Source organism: Callionymus lyra, chromosome 14, assembly GCF_982586985.1.
Source record: "Callionymus lyra chromosome 14, fCalLyr1.hap1.1, whole genome shotgun sequence".
NCBI classification, from domain to species: domain Eukaryota; kingdom Metazoa; phylum Chordata; class Actinopteri; order Syngnathiformes; family Callionymidae; genus Callionymus; species Callionymus lyra.
Window position 1 is genome coordinate 25,032,109 of NC_141831.1, and position 21,947 is coordinate 25,054,055.

A 21,947-nucleotide genomic window follows, 5' to 3' on the forward strand; every position below is an offset into this window, starting at 1 on the left:
ACAAGCGCACACACACACACACAAGTATTCATTGTATAGTTCAGATAAAAACAAAAAGAAACAGAGCAATCTTGAAAAACGAAATACGAATGAAACAACAGATGATTCACACCAGAAATATTGTGAGGGAATGAAACAGAAAAGCAATAACAACAAACAATTGAATGACAAATGATACAATGAATGCCCCATGGAGCAGAGAAAACAAACACAAATATAAACTAACAAACAACTCAACAAAAAATGCAGAATGAGACAAAGCAGCGAAACAACAGAATCAACAACAAACATACAAGACAAAAACATAAAGCCGATAAACAAACAAAACACAAGCAAATGATTAACCTAAAGACACAAAAGCACAAGACAAATTAACGATTGAATTAAACAAACACATTATGCAACTAAACAAACAAAAACAAGACAAACATCATGCAACTAAACAATAAAATTGCCTTGCACATGCTTTTGTTTTGTATCCATTATATGTTTGAGTTAAGGGGAGCAATTTGGGGGTTGTGAGGTTTGCACCTCCAAGGGACTCATTGTATAAACAATGCAGGCATGATAACAGCTGATTGGAGGAGGGGTGAAGTAAGTAAGTAAGTAAGTAATATTTATTTATATAGCGCTTTTCGAGACCAGGGTCACAAAGCGCTTAAACAATCAAAACAAAACTCAAAAAAGTACATACTTTAAAGATCAAGATAATACTGAGAACAACACAGTAGTTCGAGAAATTCAAGGAAAAGCCTGAACAAATAGAAACGTCTTAAGATGTTTCTTAAAGGAGTCAGTAGACTCCATCAAGCGCAAAGAGAGAGGAAGATCGTTCCAAAGCTTAGGAGCAACAGCTTGAAAAGATTTCTCTCCTCTGGTCCTGAGCCGTGTGCGTGGAACCATAAGTAGATTCTGATTCACAGACCTCAGAGCCCGAGCTGGGGTGTAAGGCTGGATCAGATCAGTGATGTAAGGAGGAGCCTGACCATGAATAGCTCTGAAAGTAAGAACCAGAATTTTAAAGTTGATCCTGAAAGAAACTGGAAGCCAGTGAAGAGTTTTAAGGACCGGAGAGATGTGAGTTCTTCTACTTGAGCGGGTCAGAATTCTCGCTGCAGAGTTCTGAATCAACTGCAGGCGAGACAGCTCCTACTTGTTAAGACATGAAAACAAACTGTTACAAAAGTCCAGACGAGAAGAAACAAACGCATGGATTACAAGCTCCAGATCATGTTCCGACAACATTTTCCTAAGTTTAGAGATTTTTCTCAGTTGAAGCCCATTATTCATAACACTATTTCTCGTGTCTTGAGATTTCAGACGGGGGGGGGGGGTAGTAATAAAGAAATAACTTTGTATCATGATGACAGAACTACTGCATCTTGAAGAGGAAGACTTCAACATTTGAAACATGTGAGTCAGTCAGGAGAGTTTGGTTTTCACATTATTTGTCCTTTAAACAAGTCTCAGAAACCATCTAACAGAACAAAAGTTTTTGCAATGCTTGAGGGATTTATTTAATAAACTGCCAAATAAATGCTCAGGCTTTTTACTCACACATTTTGAAAATTGCCACTATTAGGGTAACACAGTTGGCCTGAGTTTCTAGGCATTACTCCAGATACTGTTACCATAAAATCTTTCTACCTGAGACATTTTGCTACGCATACTCAAGATGGCTAATTACATGGAGACTAAAAGAGGCCGTAAAACCTTACGATTCTGCTGGTAAGTATTTGATTGTTTTTCTTCTCTGTCAATGTACCACTTATACTAGTCCTATCAACACTATTTCTCTGCTCCGCATTTCAAGCCTAATGCCTTCATGTTGTTCACAGGCTAACAACCTAACATTAGATATTCAGATCCGTCCCTCATGAGCTTTTTCTAACACAGGAATTTAACTATTACTCAAAGCTACAGCCCTAACTGTTCCCGACCAGAGATTACCGATCAACAATCAATCCTCAGTCGTTAAAAAAGGCATGTTCTCGCTCTTGAAATTATTGTCATTCTTTAAAGCAGTGAGTCCCCTGGGACTTCTAAAATAAATAAATAGAGTAAAATAAAATAAACGCTGAGCTTAACATTTCTATCCCAATATAATCTATTGGATAAGTGATTGTAAAGCTAAAGCTCGAACACACAGTGATGAATTATTTCAGGCTCTAACCAATTATGGGCCTCATTCTCCTCTCTTCTGCATTCTTGGGACCTTACTCTTGCTGAGCCGTTCAGTCAACTTAAAGAGAGGGTGCTTGTTAAAAGTAATGTATCCAAGTTTATTTAGGAGATTCTTCAAGGATTGGTGCTGCTGCTTCTGCCAACCAAGGCGTGCCAGCTACTTCAGGCCACAATTTCATCATCGTTGCAAGCAGACTGAGAATTTGCCGAGTCACAGTGTCTGCTATTGGGCCACGGACTAAATACACACAGACTGATAGGCTGTTGAGCCACAGTCAACAGCCGCACTCTCATTGCCTGCAGACTGAGCAGCCGCCGGCCATAGTTTTGGACGTGAGGCAATGAACTCAATACACGCAGAATGATCAGCCACTGAGCCACACGGCCACAACTGACCAAGTGACCCTCGAAACAGTCGTGAGCTGTGACTCAAATCTCATTCTTGCATACTAAAACTTAGTCTCAATTCTTAGTATGCGAAATGTAGTGTACCATGCACACCGAGTGGCAACACTGGAGCCTCAAAACAACTCTCAAATGACCTGAAAACAATGATTGTTCAACATCATGGTTTAGGGGAAGGATATAGAAAGCTATCTCAGAGATTTAAGCTCTCAGTTTCAAGAGGAGATGGAAGACCACAGGCACATTTCTAGTTAAGGCCCGGAGTTGCAGACCAAGGAAAATCTCAGATAAACAGAGGCGCAGGATGGTGAGAACAGTCACAGTCAACCCACAGACCAGCTCCAAAGACCTGCAACATCAACTTGCTGCAGATGGTGTCACTGTGCATCGTTCAACTATGCAGCGCACTTTACACAAGGAGATGCTTTATCGAAGAGTATTGCGGAAAAAGCCTTTTCTCTGCACACGCCACAAATGGGTCGCTTGAGGTATGCTAAAGCACATTTGGACAAGCCAGCTTCATTTTGGAATAAGGTGCTGTGGACTGATGAAACTAAAATAGAGTTATTTGGGCATAACCATGGGCGTTGTGCATTGCGGAAAAGAACACAGCATTCCAAGAAAAGAACTTTCTGCCTACAGTAAAATTTGGTGGTGGTTCCATCATGTTGTGGGGCTGTGTGGCCAGTGCAGGGATGGGGAATCTTGTTAAAGTTGAGGGGCGCATGGATTCCTCTCAATATCAGCAGATTCTGGAGAGCAATGTCCAGTAATCAGTAACAAAGTTGAAGTTGCGCCGGGGCTGGATCTTTCAACAGAATGATCCTAAACACTGCTCAAAATCTATTAAGGCGTTCATGCAGAGGAAAAAGTATAACGTTCTGGAATGGTCTCAGTCCCCAGACCTGAATATTATTGAAAATGTATGGTATGATTTAAAGCGGGCGGTCCATGCTCAGAAACCATCAAACCGGACTGAATTGGAGAGGATCTGTATAGAAGAATGGTCCAAAATACCTTCCACCAGAATCCAGACCCTAATTGGAAGCTATAGGAACCATTTAGAGGCTGTTATTTCTGAAAAAGGAAGATGCACAAAATTAGAGAGTAATTTTTCTTTTGTGATGCCTAAATTTATGCACATGCCTAATTTTGTTTAGATAATTCTTGCACACTTTCTGTAAATCATATAAACTTTATTTCACTTCTCAAATATCACTGTGTTTACAGAAATTTCCCTGAGAGTGTCATCTCAAAGGGATCAATAAAGTGCAGTCTAAGTCTAAGTGCAGTCTATATAATTAACTGGATTTTTTTATCCAAACAACCAATGATCTATAAAGGAAAATCATGAAAATGTACAGGGGTGCCCAAACTTTTTCATACCACTGTGTATATATATATATATATATATATATATATATATATATATATATATATATGCATATACTTACAGGTGCATTTTCAGCCAACAGTAGGAGGATGACACGTCTTCGGTGCTGATACCGGCGTTAATATCTCGCAAATATAAATATATAATATAATATATATAATAATATATAAATATTTCGTTTCTCATATTTCTTGATCCAAACTTGTAAAACGTGCTGCCAGCAGGTGTCACTGATAGTGTTCCTACAGCTGGTTGAAATCATCGTTAAATTGTAGTAGAAGACGCTGTTGCGTCATTTTTGGTTAGTGCGTCGTGGCAGTGTTTGATTTGAGACATACTATCTGTTGAAAATTTGCGTACTAGTTAGTATGTTCACTATCCTGATGCATACTAACCACCTGTATATTAAGAGAAGTATGCGATTTGAGACACAATTATGGTCTTATCACAATTGTACTAATTTTGTATCTTTTCCGATCTCACATCGTCTCTAACTTTACTTTTTAGGTTACTTCAGTCATGTCTTAATAGATTCTTTGGTCAGTAGATAAGTACATTTATAATTTACTTTTGGGGAAAAGGTACATATGTTTACACCTGTAACCACCTGTCATTCATCATACTCTAATGTCTAGTTCTTTTGCTGACTCATTACAACTTCTTAAGCTTCTAAAAAAATAAATATTGTTGTCATTCAAAGCAGTCATGGTAGAAACCTTTCTCTAAACTCACAAGCTTTTACTAGAAAGGCAAAAGTTAATGATAAAATATGTTAGAAAGAGAGGAGTATGTCAGGCTAGACAAACCTAGTATTATAATACCCAGAGGAGAGGTGTAAAGTTCCTGGTGGGAGGCTTGGTCTGGTCCAGAGTCATCTGCTTTCTAAAGCAGTTGTGAATTTCTCTCCCTAAATGGTTTGGTCAAGAAGAAGTGATGAAGAAACTAGGGCCACTCAATTATGACCAAAACAATCATATGAAAATGGACACACTACATGTGGTTGGACTAAAGCCATATTTCGGAGTCAAGACTTCGCCAGCTGGGGTCAATAATCTTAATGTGACACTGCCCAAAAGGGGTTAAATCACCTAACAAATGAGATTAAACGTTATCATTCCTGTTGGATTAAATATTGTATTCAGTAGTATCAGGTTTGTTCAGATTGTAGGTAAGGTGAACTAATATTACCTAACTTGGCTTTGTTAGTTTGAGCCTAGGGTGTTTTAACACACTAAAGAACTGGGTGAAGCGTTACACATTAACAAGACAAACAAATTAAGTAGCTAAAACAAACACACAAAACACATAAACAAGCAAAAACACAATCCAGAAAAAGAAATGAAGCAACTTAATATAATAAAAACAAGGATTAGCTCCGAACAAATAACAGCAGGCACTTAGATAAACAAATGATTGGTAGAGTAAACAAGTGTGTTTAAAGGTTCTGATCCAAAAAACATTTCTGGTTGGTTCTGACGTGGGAACTGAGGAGTCTCTGGCCTGGTTTTCCACAGAAGTAAATTTAGCATAAATAATAAGAAGCTTATGTCGGCACACAGACGATCAACTCAGCAGCAGCAGCAGCTGGTGGAGTTTACGAGGCTTTAAAACGCTGCCAGATCACAAGCAGAACCTGCCGCCAACCACGGAGCAGAGCCAGAACTAAAGCTCCGCAGAGTCTTCCTCAAAACCTGCTGCTGACCTCCAACTCTGAGCCCATGGTTTGTGTTGTGGTTCATCATTTTGTCCTCACAATCTACAGTTTACTTCAAACTTCCAAACAAACAACAGAGACTATTGTTGACTATTGTTGTTTTATCGTCCGTTCTTCCTCTCTTGTTACGATGAAGGACAAACGCTGCGTCGGGCTGACAAGTCCAGCCTCAAGCTGTTGCTAGACGTCAGCAGCAACATGTCACCTGTGAACTGGTTTCCATGACACCATGACCAGTGTTGCTAATGAAAGTCAAAGTTCAACTGGACTGAAAAATTGAAAGAGTCACCAGGAATGATAAAGAAAAACACGACTCTATTTAGCTGGGATTGCTATATGCTGTGACTCTTCAGGGATCATCAGTGAGCATTTAGTGTTCAAGGCCACACATTTATGTCTTTCACCATCTTCATAACACATTTGTGTGTGTTTTTATCTCCTGAATGGTTCTGCTGAAAACATACACACAAACACAAAAATAAAGTTTTAGGCCTGAGGGACTCACATTTGTTCACCAGCAGAAGTCAAACTTCACATTTTACCTCCAGTTTCCATAACCCACACACAAAGACACACACAGGAACAAAAACATAAAGACACAAACACATGTACGCACACACCCAATCTTATACATGCACATACAAACATACAGAAGTAAGCAAATTACTCACAAATACATGCAAACACATGCACACACATGCACGCACACATATTCACACAATAACACACCCAAAACATACACAAAAGCACATATACATATAAAAAAAACGCACACAAACTCATATAAACGTAAATACACACAGAAACACGCACGCAAACATACACACAAACAATCACACGCAAAAATACATACACACTAACATACCTCCAAACATACGAAAATGCACAAACAAAAAAACACATATATACTGTATACACATGCGAAAAAACATACACCCACAAAGAAACATACACACAGAAGCAAAAAACCACATACATATACACATACACAAAGAAACATACACACAGAAGCAAAAAACCACATACATATACACATACACAAAGAAACATACACAAAGAAGCAAAAAACCACATACATATACACACACATACATACACAAACAAACACAGAAGGAAGGCACATACTTATTTACATGAAGTTTAAAATAAACAAATTCAAGTGGATTGAAGGAAAATAAGTAGAAACAGATTTGAAGTAAGAACAAATAAAAACAGAAAAATAAATGAAGGAAGATTTACATATGATATACATCTGACTGTATTTAGCTGTTAAATAAATAAATAAACCACATATGGATTTCTCAGCCAGAGTGCACCAATGTGGCCATGCGTCACCTCTGGCTCAGGAATGTCTCTGTCTGAAAGGCCTGGAGGATGATTCCCAGCTCTCCGGGGTGATAGACAGTCACAAACACATAGTTTAATTGGAATTAAAAGGAAGGTTTACTTTGACGAACATGATGAATTTATTCATGCAGGAGCCTGCAGCTGGTAACAGACGCCGTTGAACTGAAGTATGTAAATATGTGTGTCGACCCACTTACAGCTAATCCACCACAGGACGCTCGTCAGACCTGATAAACACTCCGACGCAACAAGACTCTCGCAAACTAGGACTAAGAGCAAATATCTCTCACCCACTTGTACACACACACACACTCTCACACACACGCTCACACTTACCTACCTCAGGCTTTTGTCTACAGCTTCTAATCTTTGGTTCCACTAAGTTTCTTCGTCACGTTCCCTCCAAGTTTGTTCCTCTTCTGCTGCTAAAAATTAATTTTTATGTTCAACGCTGCTCACCAGCTTTTTTATTTCGTACATTAAAGAACTTTGCTGCTCAGTTATTCATTCTTGTTTCTTTGACACAATTCCTAACTTTTTTGTTTTCCTTCCTTTCATGATGCTTTTCTGTCTACGGTTCTGTGATCATGTGTTCAAGTCTTAATTCCTCATTTGAACGTGTGTTCATTATTGACTTTACTAAATATTCTGGAAAACTGCTTCTTTCTTCTAGAATAAATTAAATATAACTTCTGTTGTTTCACATTAAAAAATAAAAGAATATTCAATAATAATAATTTCATATAACTATTTTATATTCAACTTTCATTTGAGTTGGTTCATTTGCTTTACTTTGTCTTCTTCATCCAAGACTGTCAAAGTTCTGCCGCAGCTGTTGCCATGGTAGCCAGATGGTCGTAATGTTTGGGCTAATTGGTGTAGATTTCTAAACAGCTGTGGGATCGATGTCAGTGATTATCAGAGCAGAGACGACGACAGAAACCGTCTGAGGTCACTGAAGATCTACAAACCTCTGATATTTGTTCATTGATCAGCTGCAGGTCAGAGGTCAACTGCACCTAATCTGGACGTGTCAGAGAAAAGTCAAGTTGTGTCAGGACCTAAGTTGGAGTCATAACAGGTTCCAACCTGAAAGTGGACTTGCTACTCAAGCTCCTCAACATGAACATCTGTCCACCTTCATCATTATTTACATCTGGTCTCACTTTCACCTTCATCTTCATCATTCTCTTGACTCACCTTCATCATCCCCTAGATTCACCTTCATCTTCATCATCCTCTAGACTCAACTTCACCTTCATTATCCTCTTGACTCACCTTCATCTTCATCATCCTCTAGTCTGACCTTCATCTTCATCATCCTCTAGTCTGACCTTCATCTCCATCATCCTCTAGTCTCAACTTCACCTTCATTATCCTCTTGACTCACCTTCATCTTCATCATCCTCTAGTCTGACCTTCATCTTCATCATCCTCTAGTCTCATCTTCACCTTCATTATCCTCTTGACTCACCTTCATCTTCATCATCCTCTAGTCTGACCTTCATCTTCATCATCCTCTAGTCTGACCTTCATTATCCTCTAGTCTCATCTTCATCATCCTCTAGGCTCATCTTCACCTTCATTATCCTCTTGACTCACCTTCATCTTCATCATCCTCTAGTCTGACCTTCATCTTCATCTTCCTCTAGTCTGACCTTCATCTTCATCATCCTCTTGTCTGACCTTCACCTTCATCATCCTCTAATCTCATCTTCACCTTCATCATCCTCTTGACTCACGTTCATCTTCATCATCCTCTAGGCTCATCTTCACCTTCATTATCCTCTTGACTCACCTTCATCTTCATCATCCTCTAGTCTCATCTTCACCTTCATCATCCTCTAGTCTCATCTTCACCTTCATCATCCTCTTGACTCACGTTCATCTTCATCATCCTCTAGTCTGACCTTCATCTTTATCATCCTCTAGTCTCATCTTCATCTTCATCATCCTCTAGTCTCATCTTCACCTTCATTATCCTCTTGACTCAAGTTCATCTTCATCATCCTCTAGTCTGACCTTCATCTTCATCATCCTCTAGTCTCATCTTCATCTTCATCATCCTCTAGTCTCATCTTCACCTTCATTATCCTCTTGACTCACGTTCATCTTCATCATCCTCTAGTCTGACCTTCATCTTCATCATCCTCTAGTCTCATCTTCATCTTTATCATCCTCTAGTCTCATCTTCATCTTCATCATCCTCTAGTCTCATCTTCACCTTCATTATCCTCTTGACTCACGTTCATCTTCATCATCCTCTAGTCTGACCTTCATCTTCATCATCCTCTAGTCTGACCTTCATCTTCATCATCCTCTAGTCTCATCTTTACCTTCATTATCCTCTTGACTCACCTTCATCTTCATCATCCTCTAGTCTCACCTTCACCGTCGTCATTCTCTTTTATTAACTTTATATTCATCATCCTCTATTCTCACCTTCATCTTCATCTTCATCATCCTCTTTGGAATCAGTCAACATCCCTTCAGCAAAAAGATCATGAGTGTCACCTGACTCATCCCTCGAAAACATCTGGGTCTGACCCCAATCACACATAAAAATACCTGAGATTCACCTGAGTGAACACCCTCCCTAGCAACATGCGAGTCTCACCTGAGTCACTCTTGTCCAACACGTTACTGCCTCATGCAGGTCTCACCAGTGTCGCCGGGAATCTGTTGACTGCAGAAAAGCTGCACAAAGCTCTCGAGCCGAAGGGAGTCGGGCACAAAGGAGACAATAAATCCTGACAATGAGCTTTGAGGAAATATTTTAGTGCTGGCTCTGAATCCAGGTCACTCCCAAGTGCTGAGGAAACCCAAAAGTAAAGTGGTGTCTGGGGCAGGCAGCCAAGTCCACCGCTTCAATTAACACGCCTGCCTGAAGCGTCGCGGTGAGAAAAGCCTTCTGGAGATTAAGTGCAACTGCAGCAGACATGAAACATTTGCAGCTTCAAAACGACTCCATTAAGACTCGAGTGGATCGTCCATCTGCAGCTCATCACTGAGAACGAACGCTGCAGTCTACCGCCCCGGCAGGCTGGGACTGAGTGGTGGAGTCGATCTAGAAATTGTCATGGCAACACCTTAGTGTTCGCTGATAGGCTAGAGATTTTGTGTACATGCAGTACTTTTCATAGAGATTGTACCTGCTGAAGTTATATAAGTACACACTGACTAATTGTTATTGTTCAGTATATGGTGTCATTTTGTCCATTACTAGAAGTACTTGAGTACACACTTGTGTTATCGAATATGTCGTAGTTGTCGTATTAATGTGTTGTAGAGAAGCACATGCGAGTAAAAAAGGAAAACGTAAAAGCATTTGCTGCAGTAGTTTAAAGTACTTGCAGAGGAAATACTACACAGAGTAATCCCAGCCTTAGTTGTGTTTTTGATGCGTTTGTGGTAATTGTTTTGTTAATTGGATCTTTGTAAGGGATTATTCTGTTAGAGATGGTGCTGGTCATCCGAGTGTCGGTTGAGTCGATGAGTGAGTCTGATCGTCTCAAACACACAACAACCACTTCCTGTCCTGCAACACGGACGCAGTCCTGGTCGTCTCCCAGTTTATACACATCTTCCATGCATGAATGATGATGACCAGTCGTCAAGTCACATGACTCAAGTCATTGTTGTCTAGGCAACGGTATCAGTGACATCTCTCTTTTCTTGTCGCACATTTTGCTAGTTCATGTTAAATTCATCGTTACACATAAGATCATAGATATATACACACACATGATTACAGAAATTATCATAAGACATAAGGAAAGCATTATGTAACATGTAAAATTTTTGTTCGGTGAAATATTTAAATAGGAATAAGGTTCAGAAATTATTTCTTTCCAATATCAGAAACATCTTACATCTGTTTTGGGAGACTGAAGGTCGCATGAGCTGAGCACACACTTCTGCTCCGACGAGAAGTTTAACTCAACATTGACGTTGATCACAGCAACATCACAACTGGCGATGTGACTCAGCAAGACGCCTGGACCAAGGTTGCAGCCCCAGCAGTCTCTGAATGAGGCCTTGCTGATCCCGACTTATTCCTCCAGCTCAACCCCTCCTCCACACACACACACACATACACACACGCACACGCACACGCACACGCACACGCACACGCACACACTATTTTGTTCACTTCATCACACACAGAGATACAGCTGAAACACACTTCATTGTCATGATTTAATTTTAAAAAGGTTCCCTTCATCATTGAGTCCTGAACCTCAATGGACACACAGTCGGACCTACAGGTGGCGATCACTGTGACATCACATCCTGCTGACGGGGTTGATTCCCAGAATCTCAAAGCCCTTTGCCATGACTGAGGCTGCAGCCTCACAGAGGAGCATCCTCCACATGTTGATCTTCACCACTTCTCCTACACACACACACAAACAGACAAAAGTTAAAACACAAGTGTGTACTTGCCTTATTTAGTGTATTTTCGGTGATTTCGGTGTTGGGTGTGAAGACACACAAGCACACACAAAAACGTACCCGTCTGTCTGTCCTTCTCCACACAGTAGCAGCTGTCATAAAACTCTGTGAAGGTCGTGGCAAGCTCGTACAGGAAGTCACACAGCGAGTGCAGCAGCAGGTCGTCCAGGATCCGCTGCAGGATTTCAGGGAACCTCAGAACACACTTGGCCAGCTTCCACTCCTTCTCATGGTCAAGGAGCACCTCGGTGGTCTGGGCCGCCTTCTTCAGCGTGGCCTCGTCCACGTTAGCCAGGCGGGCGATGGACCTGCGTGAACACACTACGTCAGCCCGATCCTGCCCCCTGCTGTCCGGGAGCTCAAACACACGTCGACGGCGGTGGAACAGATGTGGTGGTGGACGCATGAATGCAGCTGCAAATCATCTGAGACCGTTGACAAGCAACAGAGGACTGACCTGATGCGTGTGAAGGCGTACAGCAGGTACGCTGCTGTGTTTCCTCGGTCATCCAACATCTTGTCAAAGGAGAACACATAGTCGTTGATGCGGTTTTTCGACAGGTCGGCGTACTTGATGCAGCCGAAGGCTACCGACCTCTGAGCTCGTTCCAGCTCCTCTGGGCTCAGGACCTGCAGACAGAGATGACTTGAAATAAACTTTGAATAATGCAGAGTGTGTGAATCATTGATGGAAGACAGACGACTTGTTTCAGGCTGATCATCCATTTTTCATTCTTCTAGACGTCAACTTGACACCTTGCTTGTCAGATCTATTCAACGTCAATCAACTGTCTTTCCTAAAGAGGACGGCACTTCTGGGAAAGAGAACAACATCAACCTCCCTAAGACTTGATCTGTTGGACCAAAACAAAGTGTCAAACTCGCTCCCACGCTGGGAAGAAGAAACAGACCCGTCACTGCTGACACTTAGATGGTTGATGACTGAGTGGACATTTTTTAGGACCAGAACTGTTCCATCCATCAACCAGCCATGGTTGTCAGGAGAAGCAAAGTGTTCAACCACTACTTGTGTAACAAAAGTAGAAAAACTAATTTCTTCAGCAAGAAATCTGTAGAGGATGGAAGCGAGTGAAGAGCTCAGTCCTCCATCAGAGACTTGGAGCAGACCTTCCTGCCCGGTCCATCAGCTGAGTCACCAGAGCCAGAGCAGGAGGATGTCAGTCGTCAGAACACAAACACCAGCATGTGTTGCTGCCGCGAGTTCTTTTTAATGAGAGCGAGCAGCAGATGGTAGACACAGATGCAAACACACAACGCTGGGCCAGGAGGACTCGCTCAGTCTGTCCACCTCAGACTGACCCGCCGAAATTTGGACTTCAGAACAGGACATATTTTCTCACGCTGTCTACATGCGTGTGCACAGCTAGACTCTGACATTTGTTGTTCACAAGATGCATCATTGACTCGTGCATCTCGGAACTTTGATAGAAGTTGGACAAACTTCTGGATTGTGAGTGTTTTACGAGTCGACGTCCTGTAGACCGAGAAAGGAGCAGCGACCATTAAGAACCTCCGGAGGGCAGCACAGGCATTTGTCCTCCTAGTTTGTTTTCTGCTAATGGTTAGTAATTAAAACATGCCGCGCTGCTCACAGGCACTTAAGAAGTCCGAGCAGGGGGCGTGGGGGGGGGGGCAAAAGGGGCGCTTTTCTTTTGCAGTTTTCATTAATTAAAAATGTTTCACCAGCAGCAACTCAAGTCTGGGAATAATCAGCGGCGCCATTATTAAACACAATTAAATACACAACAACAACACACACACACACACGGCTCAGGGCCACAGAGTGTCTGCTGTGTTGTGTTCTCGGACTTATGTGTCCTCCTCTGAACTTATCTGTCCAGGCAAGGATGCCATCCAATAGAACCACTAGACACCAGTGTGTCTGCGTACGTTTCAAGAAGCAGATTAATCAAACCCAGAAGTGTGAGGAGTTCACAGTTAGTTCTATCAACCCGGGTCACAAGTTATCCTGCACTTACAACTCAGATTACGAGACTTTTAAACAAAGTCAACTGATGTAGATATAGATACTGTATATATGAGATAAGAATTGAATAATAATTCACATTCACTGCCAACTTTAATTCAAATGCAATTATATTTTAAAGTTGACCAATCAAAAGCTTAAATAGAGAGGACAATCAACCAATAAGGTTTTTGTCCCATTTGTCCATGCATGTTTGTCCCACTGCCATTCAGAGTGTAAGCTGCCTCAGTGACAGTGGTAATTTCTGAGATGGGCCCCATGATGATAAGGGATAATAAAATAACAAAATAATATTTTGGTCCTGACATGTTTACAGAAGCATCGCTCACCTTTTCTCTTTCCTTCTCCAGCAGCTTGTCCATGGACCTCTTCAGGCCTTCATCCAGCAGGTCCATCAGTCGCACTGTGGCTCCAGATCTGGTCTTGAACTTCTTCCTGAGGAGGAAATCAGAGTTCAACCAACAGGAAGTGATATCAGAGGCAATGGACAGCATGTGGCCAGAGGTGTAACTGTGAGAATATGTAGCTTCTTCTGTGTTGTTGTTAACCAATGGCCACGTCCTGTTGAAGAGTGATTGTGAAACAGTGATAAATGTCGAATAGAGTTTATGGAAGTCGACGTTGTTGGGCCAAATTACACCTCCTCAGGTGACCACGGGGCGTTTGGCAGCACTTCGTTACGACGCTCACGCTCGCCGGCCTCTCCTCCTCTGGACGATTGATGAGGAGGAAAGCAGCAGCATGACAGATCGAGGCGCAATTACAGAGAACGCAATCAGCCGCACAGAGATCAGCGACGCCACGAGACGATAAATAAAGCAGTGCTGATGTTAAGTGGAAACGCTGAGGCGGCAAAAGTGATTACAAGGATGAAATATTCAAGATGTTTGTTTTACAGTATACGTGACGCAACATTAGATTCTGATTTAGGCTTTTAATTATTTAAATAGATGTTTGTGTGCGTGGACTGAAACTTTTCCAGCTCATAACACACACAAAACTCACTTGTCTTCTCCCAGCACCACACCAAAGCCTGCATGTTCCACCCGAGTCACTGTTGGGTCGTACCAGCCGATCATCTGAGCCGCCGCAAACACCAACTGGAAGTGAGTCCCCTGAAACACAAGATACACGATCATCATGAAGGTGAATGGGTGAGGACTATAAGGATGATAAAGGTGAGGAGTGTGATGAGGATGAAGGTCATGATGACAAAGAAGAGGAGTTCTAAGGGCAAGGTGAGGGGCGGGGATATAAAACAGTTGATGCAGATAAAAAGAAAAGCTAAAGGTCAAGGTGATGAGGGAAAGGATAAAAATAAACTAGAGGAGAGGTTGAAGGTCAAGATGGGGAGGATGAAGGTCAAAGTTAGGAGGGGAGCCTGAAGGTGAGGAGGATAATTGTAATGCGATTTAAGGTCAAAGTGAGAAGGGTAGGATGAATGTGAGGAAGAGTTTTAAGGTTAAGGTGAGTAGGATAATTGTAATGCGATTTGAGGTCAAAGTGGGAAGGGTAGGATGAAGGTTGTGGTGAAGGTAAGGAGGGGGATCCCTTTTGACCTCGTCAAAAGTGGTCATCAAGTGAACAATTTGACCACCCATGTTACTGCTCTGTAGCTTTACTCTTCATTCAAAGGGCTGGTCTTGCTCCATGTCATGCACGTGCAGACAAACAAACAGGGGGCTAATGATAATGTCCTGCTTTGATATTCACCTGACCGCTGTCCGTCACGTAGATTATGATGTCAGCTTTCTCCTGAAAGATCCTCTGCCTTATCGCTGCAAGATCAGATGTGTCATAGGTGAAGCCGCCGTCGGACTTGACAATGGTGAGTGGGACGGAGTGACCAGGAGCGAAGACGATCTTCCGGCCCTCGTCCAGCTCCACCAGACCTGCAGCACAATCAATGACTGTTCATTATGCAATGTAAGATCACAAGCCCTCGGGGGAAAGAGGCACCTCAGCGGCCAACTTTCTCTCCCACCAAATAGAAAATAGCAAAAAACGCGTAAAATGATAGGGCAGCTGCAGGTAACGTGGCAACACTGCCCCCTGTTGCACAACCACAGTCATTACAGCAGTCACCAACTGCATTTTCTCAACTAGATCATTCTTTTTACCCTCACACCAGCTAAAATAGAAGCATTCTGGATATCATGAGTTCTTAGATAAAGTTAGTAATATAAGTAATATTTATTTACCTTTTTCCTGGAACTCCTGTACCACCTGCTGCATCAGCTCCTGGTAGTATGACTCTCCTCGCTCAATGATCTCGATGTCGAGACACCGGTAGACTTTCTGGAACTCTAGACATCAAAAACTCATGATCAAACTTGGACCAGCTTTGATGGTGGTGCCGAGTCTACCTTGTCTGGACACGTCACAGATCATGTTCCAGGCCTTAATGAAGTCTCGCTCTTTGCTCTGCAGCCGGACCACACACTGGTACGCTCGCTTCTTGAAGACCTCGTCCTCGTCGAAGCGCTTTTTTGACTCCTGAGAGCAGATGCAGGTCAGAGCTGTACCTCCAACACACTCCAGCACTCACCTTGTAGAAGGACTGCAGGTCTCCAATTGGCGGAGACACAGTCAGATAGTCTGGAAACTGGTCCTGCAGGTGAGCGATCAGCATCCCGAATTGAGTCCCCCAGTCTCCCACATGGTTCAACCTGACACAACATCGCAGTAGATAAAGATGGCTGATAACAACATCAGAGGTAGCAGTGAAGCAAAATATGTTCTCTCCACTGTTCAACACATACACACATCCTGACAACAACTTTTCTTAAACAAGAAGAGGTTATACTCCGAGTACCTCCTGTATAACTGAGCTCTTTAAAAAGAGTCTAGACAGAGACGTTTTTTGTACCCTTAGACCACTCCCCCCATCTTTTCCACCCTCCTCTCACTCGTGAACGAGACCCTGAAAACCATGATCTAGGACTTGAACAAGCTGATCCTCATCCAGTGGGAACTGAGGACTGTTAAAGAGCTGACCTGAGAACCTCGTAGCCCAGGAACTCGAAGAGTCGACACATGCTGTCCCCGATGATGGTGGAGCGGAGGTGACCCACGTGCATCTCCTTGGCGATGTTGGGAGACGAGAAGTCCACAACCACCTGGATATCAATCAACACATAATCAATGACATTGTTTTTCTGACCAGCTGTCTCTTCATCCATGGTGTAGCCAGAAGAACATGGTGGTGCATGACAATAATGAAGGACTGTTTCTTGGTAAAAGTGATTCAACATCACACACACATCGCAGCAGCAACAACAATATATATATATATATATATATATATATATATATTGGAGTCAATCCTTTTCATTAAAGTATCTCATGCATTTACTGATAAGAGGAGTAGCAATGACATCAAAGTCCTATGACCCACCTTCTTCTTGGCAACAAGAGGCGGCGGCTGCACTCCATTTTTTAACAGGCTGCTCAACAGTTTGGACACAAATGCCCTTTTCAGGTGAATATTGATGAAACCTTAGAAACAAACAAATCTGTAAGTGAAGCTCAGTGATAGATCTATATTGACGAGAAAAATGAGTCAACCTGGTCCAGCGATCTCGGTCTTCTGAATGACCTCATTCTCCGGAATATTCTTGATGATGTTCTCTGCAATCTCTCGAGGGTTCACCTTCAGTCCTTTGGCTTTCAGCATCTTAAAGGAGTGAGAAACATGTGGAAGAGTAATCAGAGGGAGGGAGGGGATAAAGAAATTTATGCTGAAAAGCCACTCGAGTTTTTCCAAAATGGGCCAAATCTCACCAACAATCATCCGCTTTAAGAAAGTTACTTTAGTAAACTAGTGAGCAGTTATCTTCTCAGCAGTTGCTGAACTGAAGACAAAGTACACGTCTAAACTAAACATTTATAAAGAGCTTGAGAATTGCAGTGTCACGCTTTAAACCTTGCTTTGAAAAACTGTGCAGTGCTAAACATGCTCATTGTAGCCATTAATAGTGACCTCGTTTTGATTTTAGAAACAACACAAATGGTTCAATTAATTTTTGGTTTATATATTGTGCTCCTGAGTTGCTGATCAATTAAAATGTATTTATTTATTTTTCACAATCAAACAGCTCAATTTAGTTGTTCAAACTGTTTATAGTTCGAATAAATTGAAGATTCAGTTTCGTAAGATTTTTTATTATTATTATTATTTCGGGCAAATTGATGCACCTTAAATATTTTCTGTTACAGACATAGTAACATTACATAAAAAGTTATTCTTGTGATGGCATAACAAGTTATTCTTTGTTGCAAGTTGACAAAATGTTTTTCTTTCATGTTAATTAGCATACAACGTTATACAGAGGAGTTTTTACAGTTTAATAGACATGAAAGGTTTCTTCATCCTAGGGGGCACAACATAAAATTATAATAACAGAGTATGCCATCTAGTGGAGGAACGGGCATTGAAGGAAAGGTCAGAAAGATTATCATTGTAAGAGTAAAGGATTGTGGGATTTAAGATATTGGTACAGAGTTTGTTTCAGAAAGTGATTTGTAAGGTAAGGTAAGGTAAGGTAAAACTTTATTGAAATTGTTTTTTTTCCAATAGCCACAGAAAATACAGCAATTTTTCATAAAAAATAAATCAAAATAAAATAAAAACAAGAAAATAAAGAGAAAGAACAAGATGATACAATCTAAGTCTGAAGATAAAGACAAAGAACATAGTCAAAGAAAAACAACAAAGACAAAGGATACAAAGACTAACATAGAACAGAAAATCCAGATACTTTCACTCCACTCCTGCCCCCGAACTCAGAATTGTACAATTTAATAACCCGAGGAATGAATGAGTCCTTGAGTCTATTAGTGTTGCATCATGGGAGGAGCATTCATGCACTCATTCTGCTTTTCTGCTCACTGATGACAGTGTTCAGAGGATGACTGTCATCATCCATGATGGACAGTAGTTTGTTCAATGATGGACAGTAGTTTGTTCAACTAAACTTGTAAAGTGTCAGGACAGTGTTTATTGCTTCTAAGAGGCAAATAACCTCAATACTAATAATCAGTGAGGAGAGAAGCAGATTGAGTGCACGAATGCTCCTACCCAGTCGCAAAACAAATAGACTCAAGGACTCATTCATTCCTCGGGCTATTAAATTGTACAATTCTGAGTTCGGGGGCAGGAGTGGAGCGAAATTATCTGGATGTTCTGTTCTATGTTAGTCTTTGTATCCTTTGTCTTTGTTGTTTTTTTTTTATCTATGTTCTTTATCTTTATCTTTAGATTGTATCATCTTCTCTTTATTTCTCCTTGTTCTTATTTATTTTTTATGAAAAATTGCTGTATTTTCTGTCGCTATTGGAAAAAAAAAAAAAAAACAATCAATAAAGTTCTACCTTACCTTACCTTACTAATTCTGCTAGTCAGAAACAGGACCTGGTGGTTGGGAATAAAGTGTGGGACGTTGCTAAGCAGAAGTAGAATAATCTCAGACATCCTCGGCGAGAGAAGTGACAGGAGGAGGGGAACAGAGGAAACAGACCTGGGCCATAGCCATAGCGCTGTTGCACTGGTAGTCCCCAAACTTAGCCTGCTGGTTGGGAGTAACGGCAAGTGGTGGGTTTTCCAGCTCTGGACAAGAAGCCCGGATCGCCTGGCCGAAGATCTCCTGCAGCTGCTGGTTGATGTTGGTCATGGAGCCAGAGGAGTGGGCTTGCTCAACCTGAAGACTCTGAGGAGAAATGACTGTCTTGTTATCTTGAAAAATGATTGCCACCCGCTGGTCAACTCACCCTCTTAAGGACATTCAGACGGTATTTCAGTTTGGTATTTTCATCTCGAAGTTCTTCCAGGCGAGAAGAAGTCTGGAGGCTCTTTGGGTTCTTTAAGCATTCGATTTCTGCGTTGAGATTATGGATCTCCAGCTCCTGAGAAAACAAAACTGTATTAGAAACAAATATTCAAACTAATAAGCATCAATTGGGAAAATTAAATCTTGGTCAACTATTCCAGTGTTGTCTTATTCCGATCGGACATGAACAACAGCTTCTGATGTTTAAGATTGGGCAGTCAAGACTGATTCTATTGTAAGAAAGTAAGTCATTTTTATTTATATAGCGCTTTTCCAGACCAGGGTCACAAAGCGCTTAAACAATCAAAACAATATTCAATAAAGTATATATTTTAAAGGGCAAGTTAAACTGATAACACAACAGAAGTTCCAGAAAATCAAGGAAAAGCCTGAACAAATAAAAATGTCTTCAGATGTTTCTTGAAGGAGTCAGTAGATCCATCAAGTGTAAAGAGAGAGGAAGATCGTTCCAAAGCTTAGAAGCGACAGCCTGGAAGGATTTCTCTCCTCTGGTCCTGAACCGTGTGAACCATCAGTAGATTCTGATCCACAGACCTCAGAGGCCGAGCTGGGGTGTAATTCCGGATCAGATCAGCTCTATTGTCGTTCTTATCTCACATGAATCATAAAAATGTTATCAGTTAGCAAACTTGAAACTGAAAGCAATAACAGTTCTGCCCTTTGACATTAAAAGAAACTTCAATGAAGGGAATGTGCCAAAAATGGAAAGAGTTGAGGTTCATATGTGTTTATTATAGTTATATTATAGAGTACAGTTGTACTCAAGATTATTTTAGTTTAACTTTTGTTCTTCTTGTACCTCAGATTGAGGTTTTATGACGTCACAGTGGCAGACATTTCCAAAGTTGACGTTATGTTTTCCTTAAATTAAAGATACAAAGCGAGATGGTAGTGGTATTTAAAGCACCTCTTTGATAACACTACACATGTAAGAACCAGGAAGGAGACGCACATCTGGTCTGTATCTGTCCTTGCTGGACATGGTACAAAAAGAGACCAGTGAGAAGTTTCTCTGTCAAGAGTTCCGTCTGCAGATGTGACACAAAACTAGTGCCGACAACACACACAGTTCCGCCTATTTTGTTTTGTTTTGTAAAACAAACTCGCTTACCTGCTGATGGAGTCGGGTCGTGTAATCGCTCATCGGTCCTGCCATGTTCATAGAGTCCACGCAGAAAGCCTCGAGTGTCAGTGGGAAAGCGTGGATGATGAAACACTGCTTGACGTTTCTTCTTCTTCGATGGTTTCGCCGACAACAGCAGCTGCGGGACTACAATAATCAAGCAACAGCGCCTCCCGAGGGCGGACATTGTAAGAACGTGGAAATGTTTAAAATGCGTTTATAGTTTATATATTTAATATTAGATCAGATCAGATAAGATTAGATACACTTTATTGATCCCTCGGGACATCTCCTTCGGGAAATTGTTTTTTCCAGCATACAACAACACAGACGATAGATTCATGAAACAAGAACAAGAACAATGCAATCAAAAAAAAGTTCAAGATGACGCAATTTAATCTAAAGATAAAGAACATAGATCAAAGAAAAATAAAAAAGACAAAGGATACAATGATTATCATGGGATATCATCTTTTCGCTCCACTACTGCCCCCAAACAAAAATAATTAAACAGCCTAATAGCACGAGGAATAAATGAGTCCATACACATAGATGTATTTTCTTTATTTTCATTTTTATCTCGTGATAAAAAAGTCACCTCCGGGGCTCCATATATATCAAAGGAAAATAGACATTTTATAATATTAATAATAATAAAATATAATAATTGGATTTAAATATTTCCCAAAAGAATATTATAATATTATATATATTTATATTAAATTGAATATTTAGCAAATATAGTTTGACATTCATAAAATAATTCAAAAATACATTTAGTAGATTAAATATGTTTTAATTCGTATCCTTTCAAATTCTATATAAACGCTGGTATAACAGTGCCACCATACCGAGCTACTGCTGATCGTACTGTCAGCCTATCGTGCGACGCACAGACGATCATGTGACAACATCGAAGCACTGGCGAGTCATTTACTTATTTTTTGGCACTATTATGAAAGCATTTATATTGCATTTGAAAGACTACGAATTAAAAAATGTTGATTCAATTATTGGGATTATAATATAAACCTATGTGGGTTAAATATTTCAGTTGATTAAATACAAAAAACTTGATTTAATTATTTAATACAAATAATTTCGACCTGTCAATATACAAATGATTACATTGAATTAAGCATTACATTTCAAATAGTGTTTTATACTGTGGTGTGTTGGGGTGGGAATGTGTCCAGGAGGAGTGTCAACAGGTTGGACAGGTTGATCAGGAGGGCTGGTTCTGTGGTTGGAATGAAGCTGGACTCACTGGTGACAGTTGCTGAGAGGAAATCACTGGACAAACTACTGTCCATCATGGATGATGACAGTCATCCTCTGAACACTGTCATCAGTGAGCAGAGAAGCAGAATGAGTGCACGAATGCTCCTTCCCAGATGCAACACTAATAGACTCAAGGACTCATTCATATCTCGTGCTATTAGGCTGTTTAATTCTGAGTTGGGGGCAGG

General features: G+C 40.9%; 1 protein-coding gene across 1 annotated transcript; it reads right to left on the bottom strand.

Moving 5' to 3' along the window:
* Positions 1–11,229: 11,229 nt before the first annotated feature.
* Positions 11,230–20,611, bottom strand: rars1 (arginyl-tRNA synthetase 1). Its single transcript, XM_087807733.1, has 15 exons — positions 20,467–20,611; positions 19,276–19,410; positions 19,026–19,214; positions 17,074–17,182; positions 16,904–17,004; positions 16,504–16,625; positions 16,055–16,175; positions 15,873–16,002; positions 15,708–15,812; positions 15,220–15,398; positions 14,512–14,621; positions 13,836–13,941; positions 11,956–12,128; positions 11,559–11,806; positions 11,230–11,439 (listed from the first exon to the last, which is right to left on the bottom strand). Exons 1-15 carry the CDS (start codon positions 20,515–20,517, stop codon positions 11,330–11,332), a joined length of 1,989 nt encoding a protein of 662 aa, XP_087663859.1. The 5' UTR covers positions 20,518–20,611; the 3' UTR covers positions 11,230–11,329.
* Between the last annotated feature and the right edge of the window lie 1,336 nt (positions 20,612–21,947).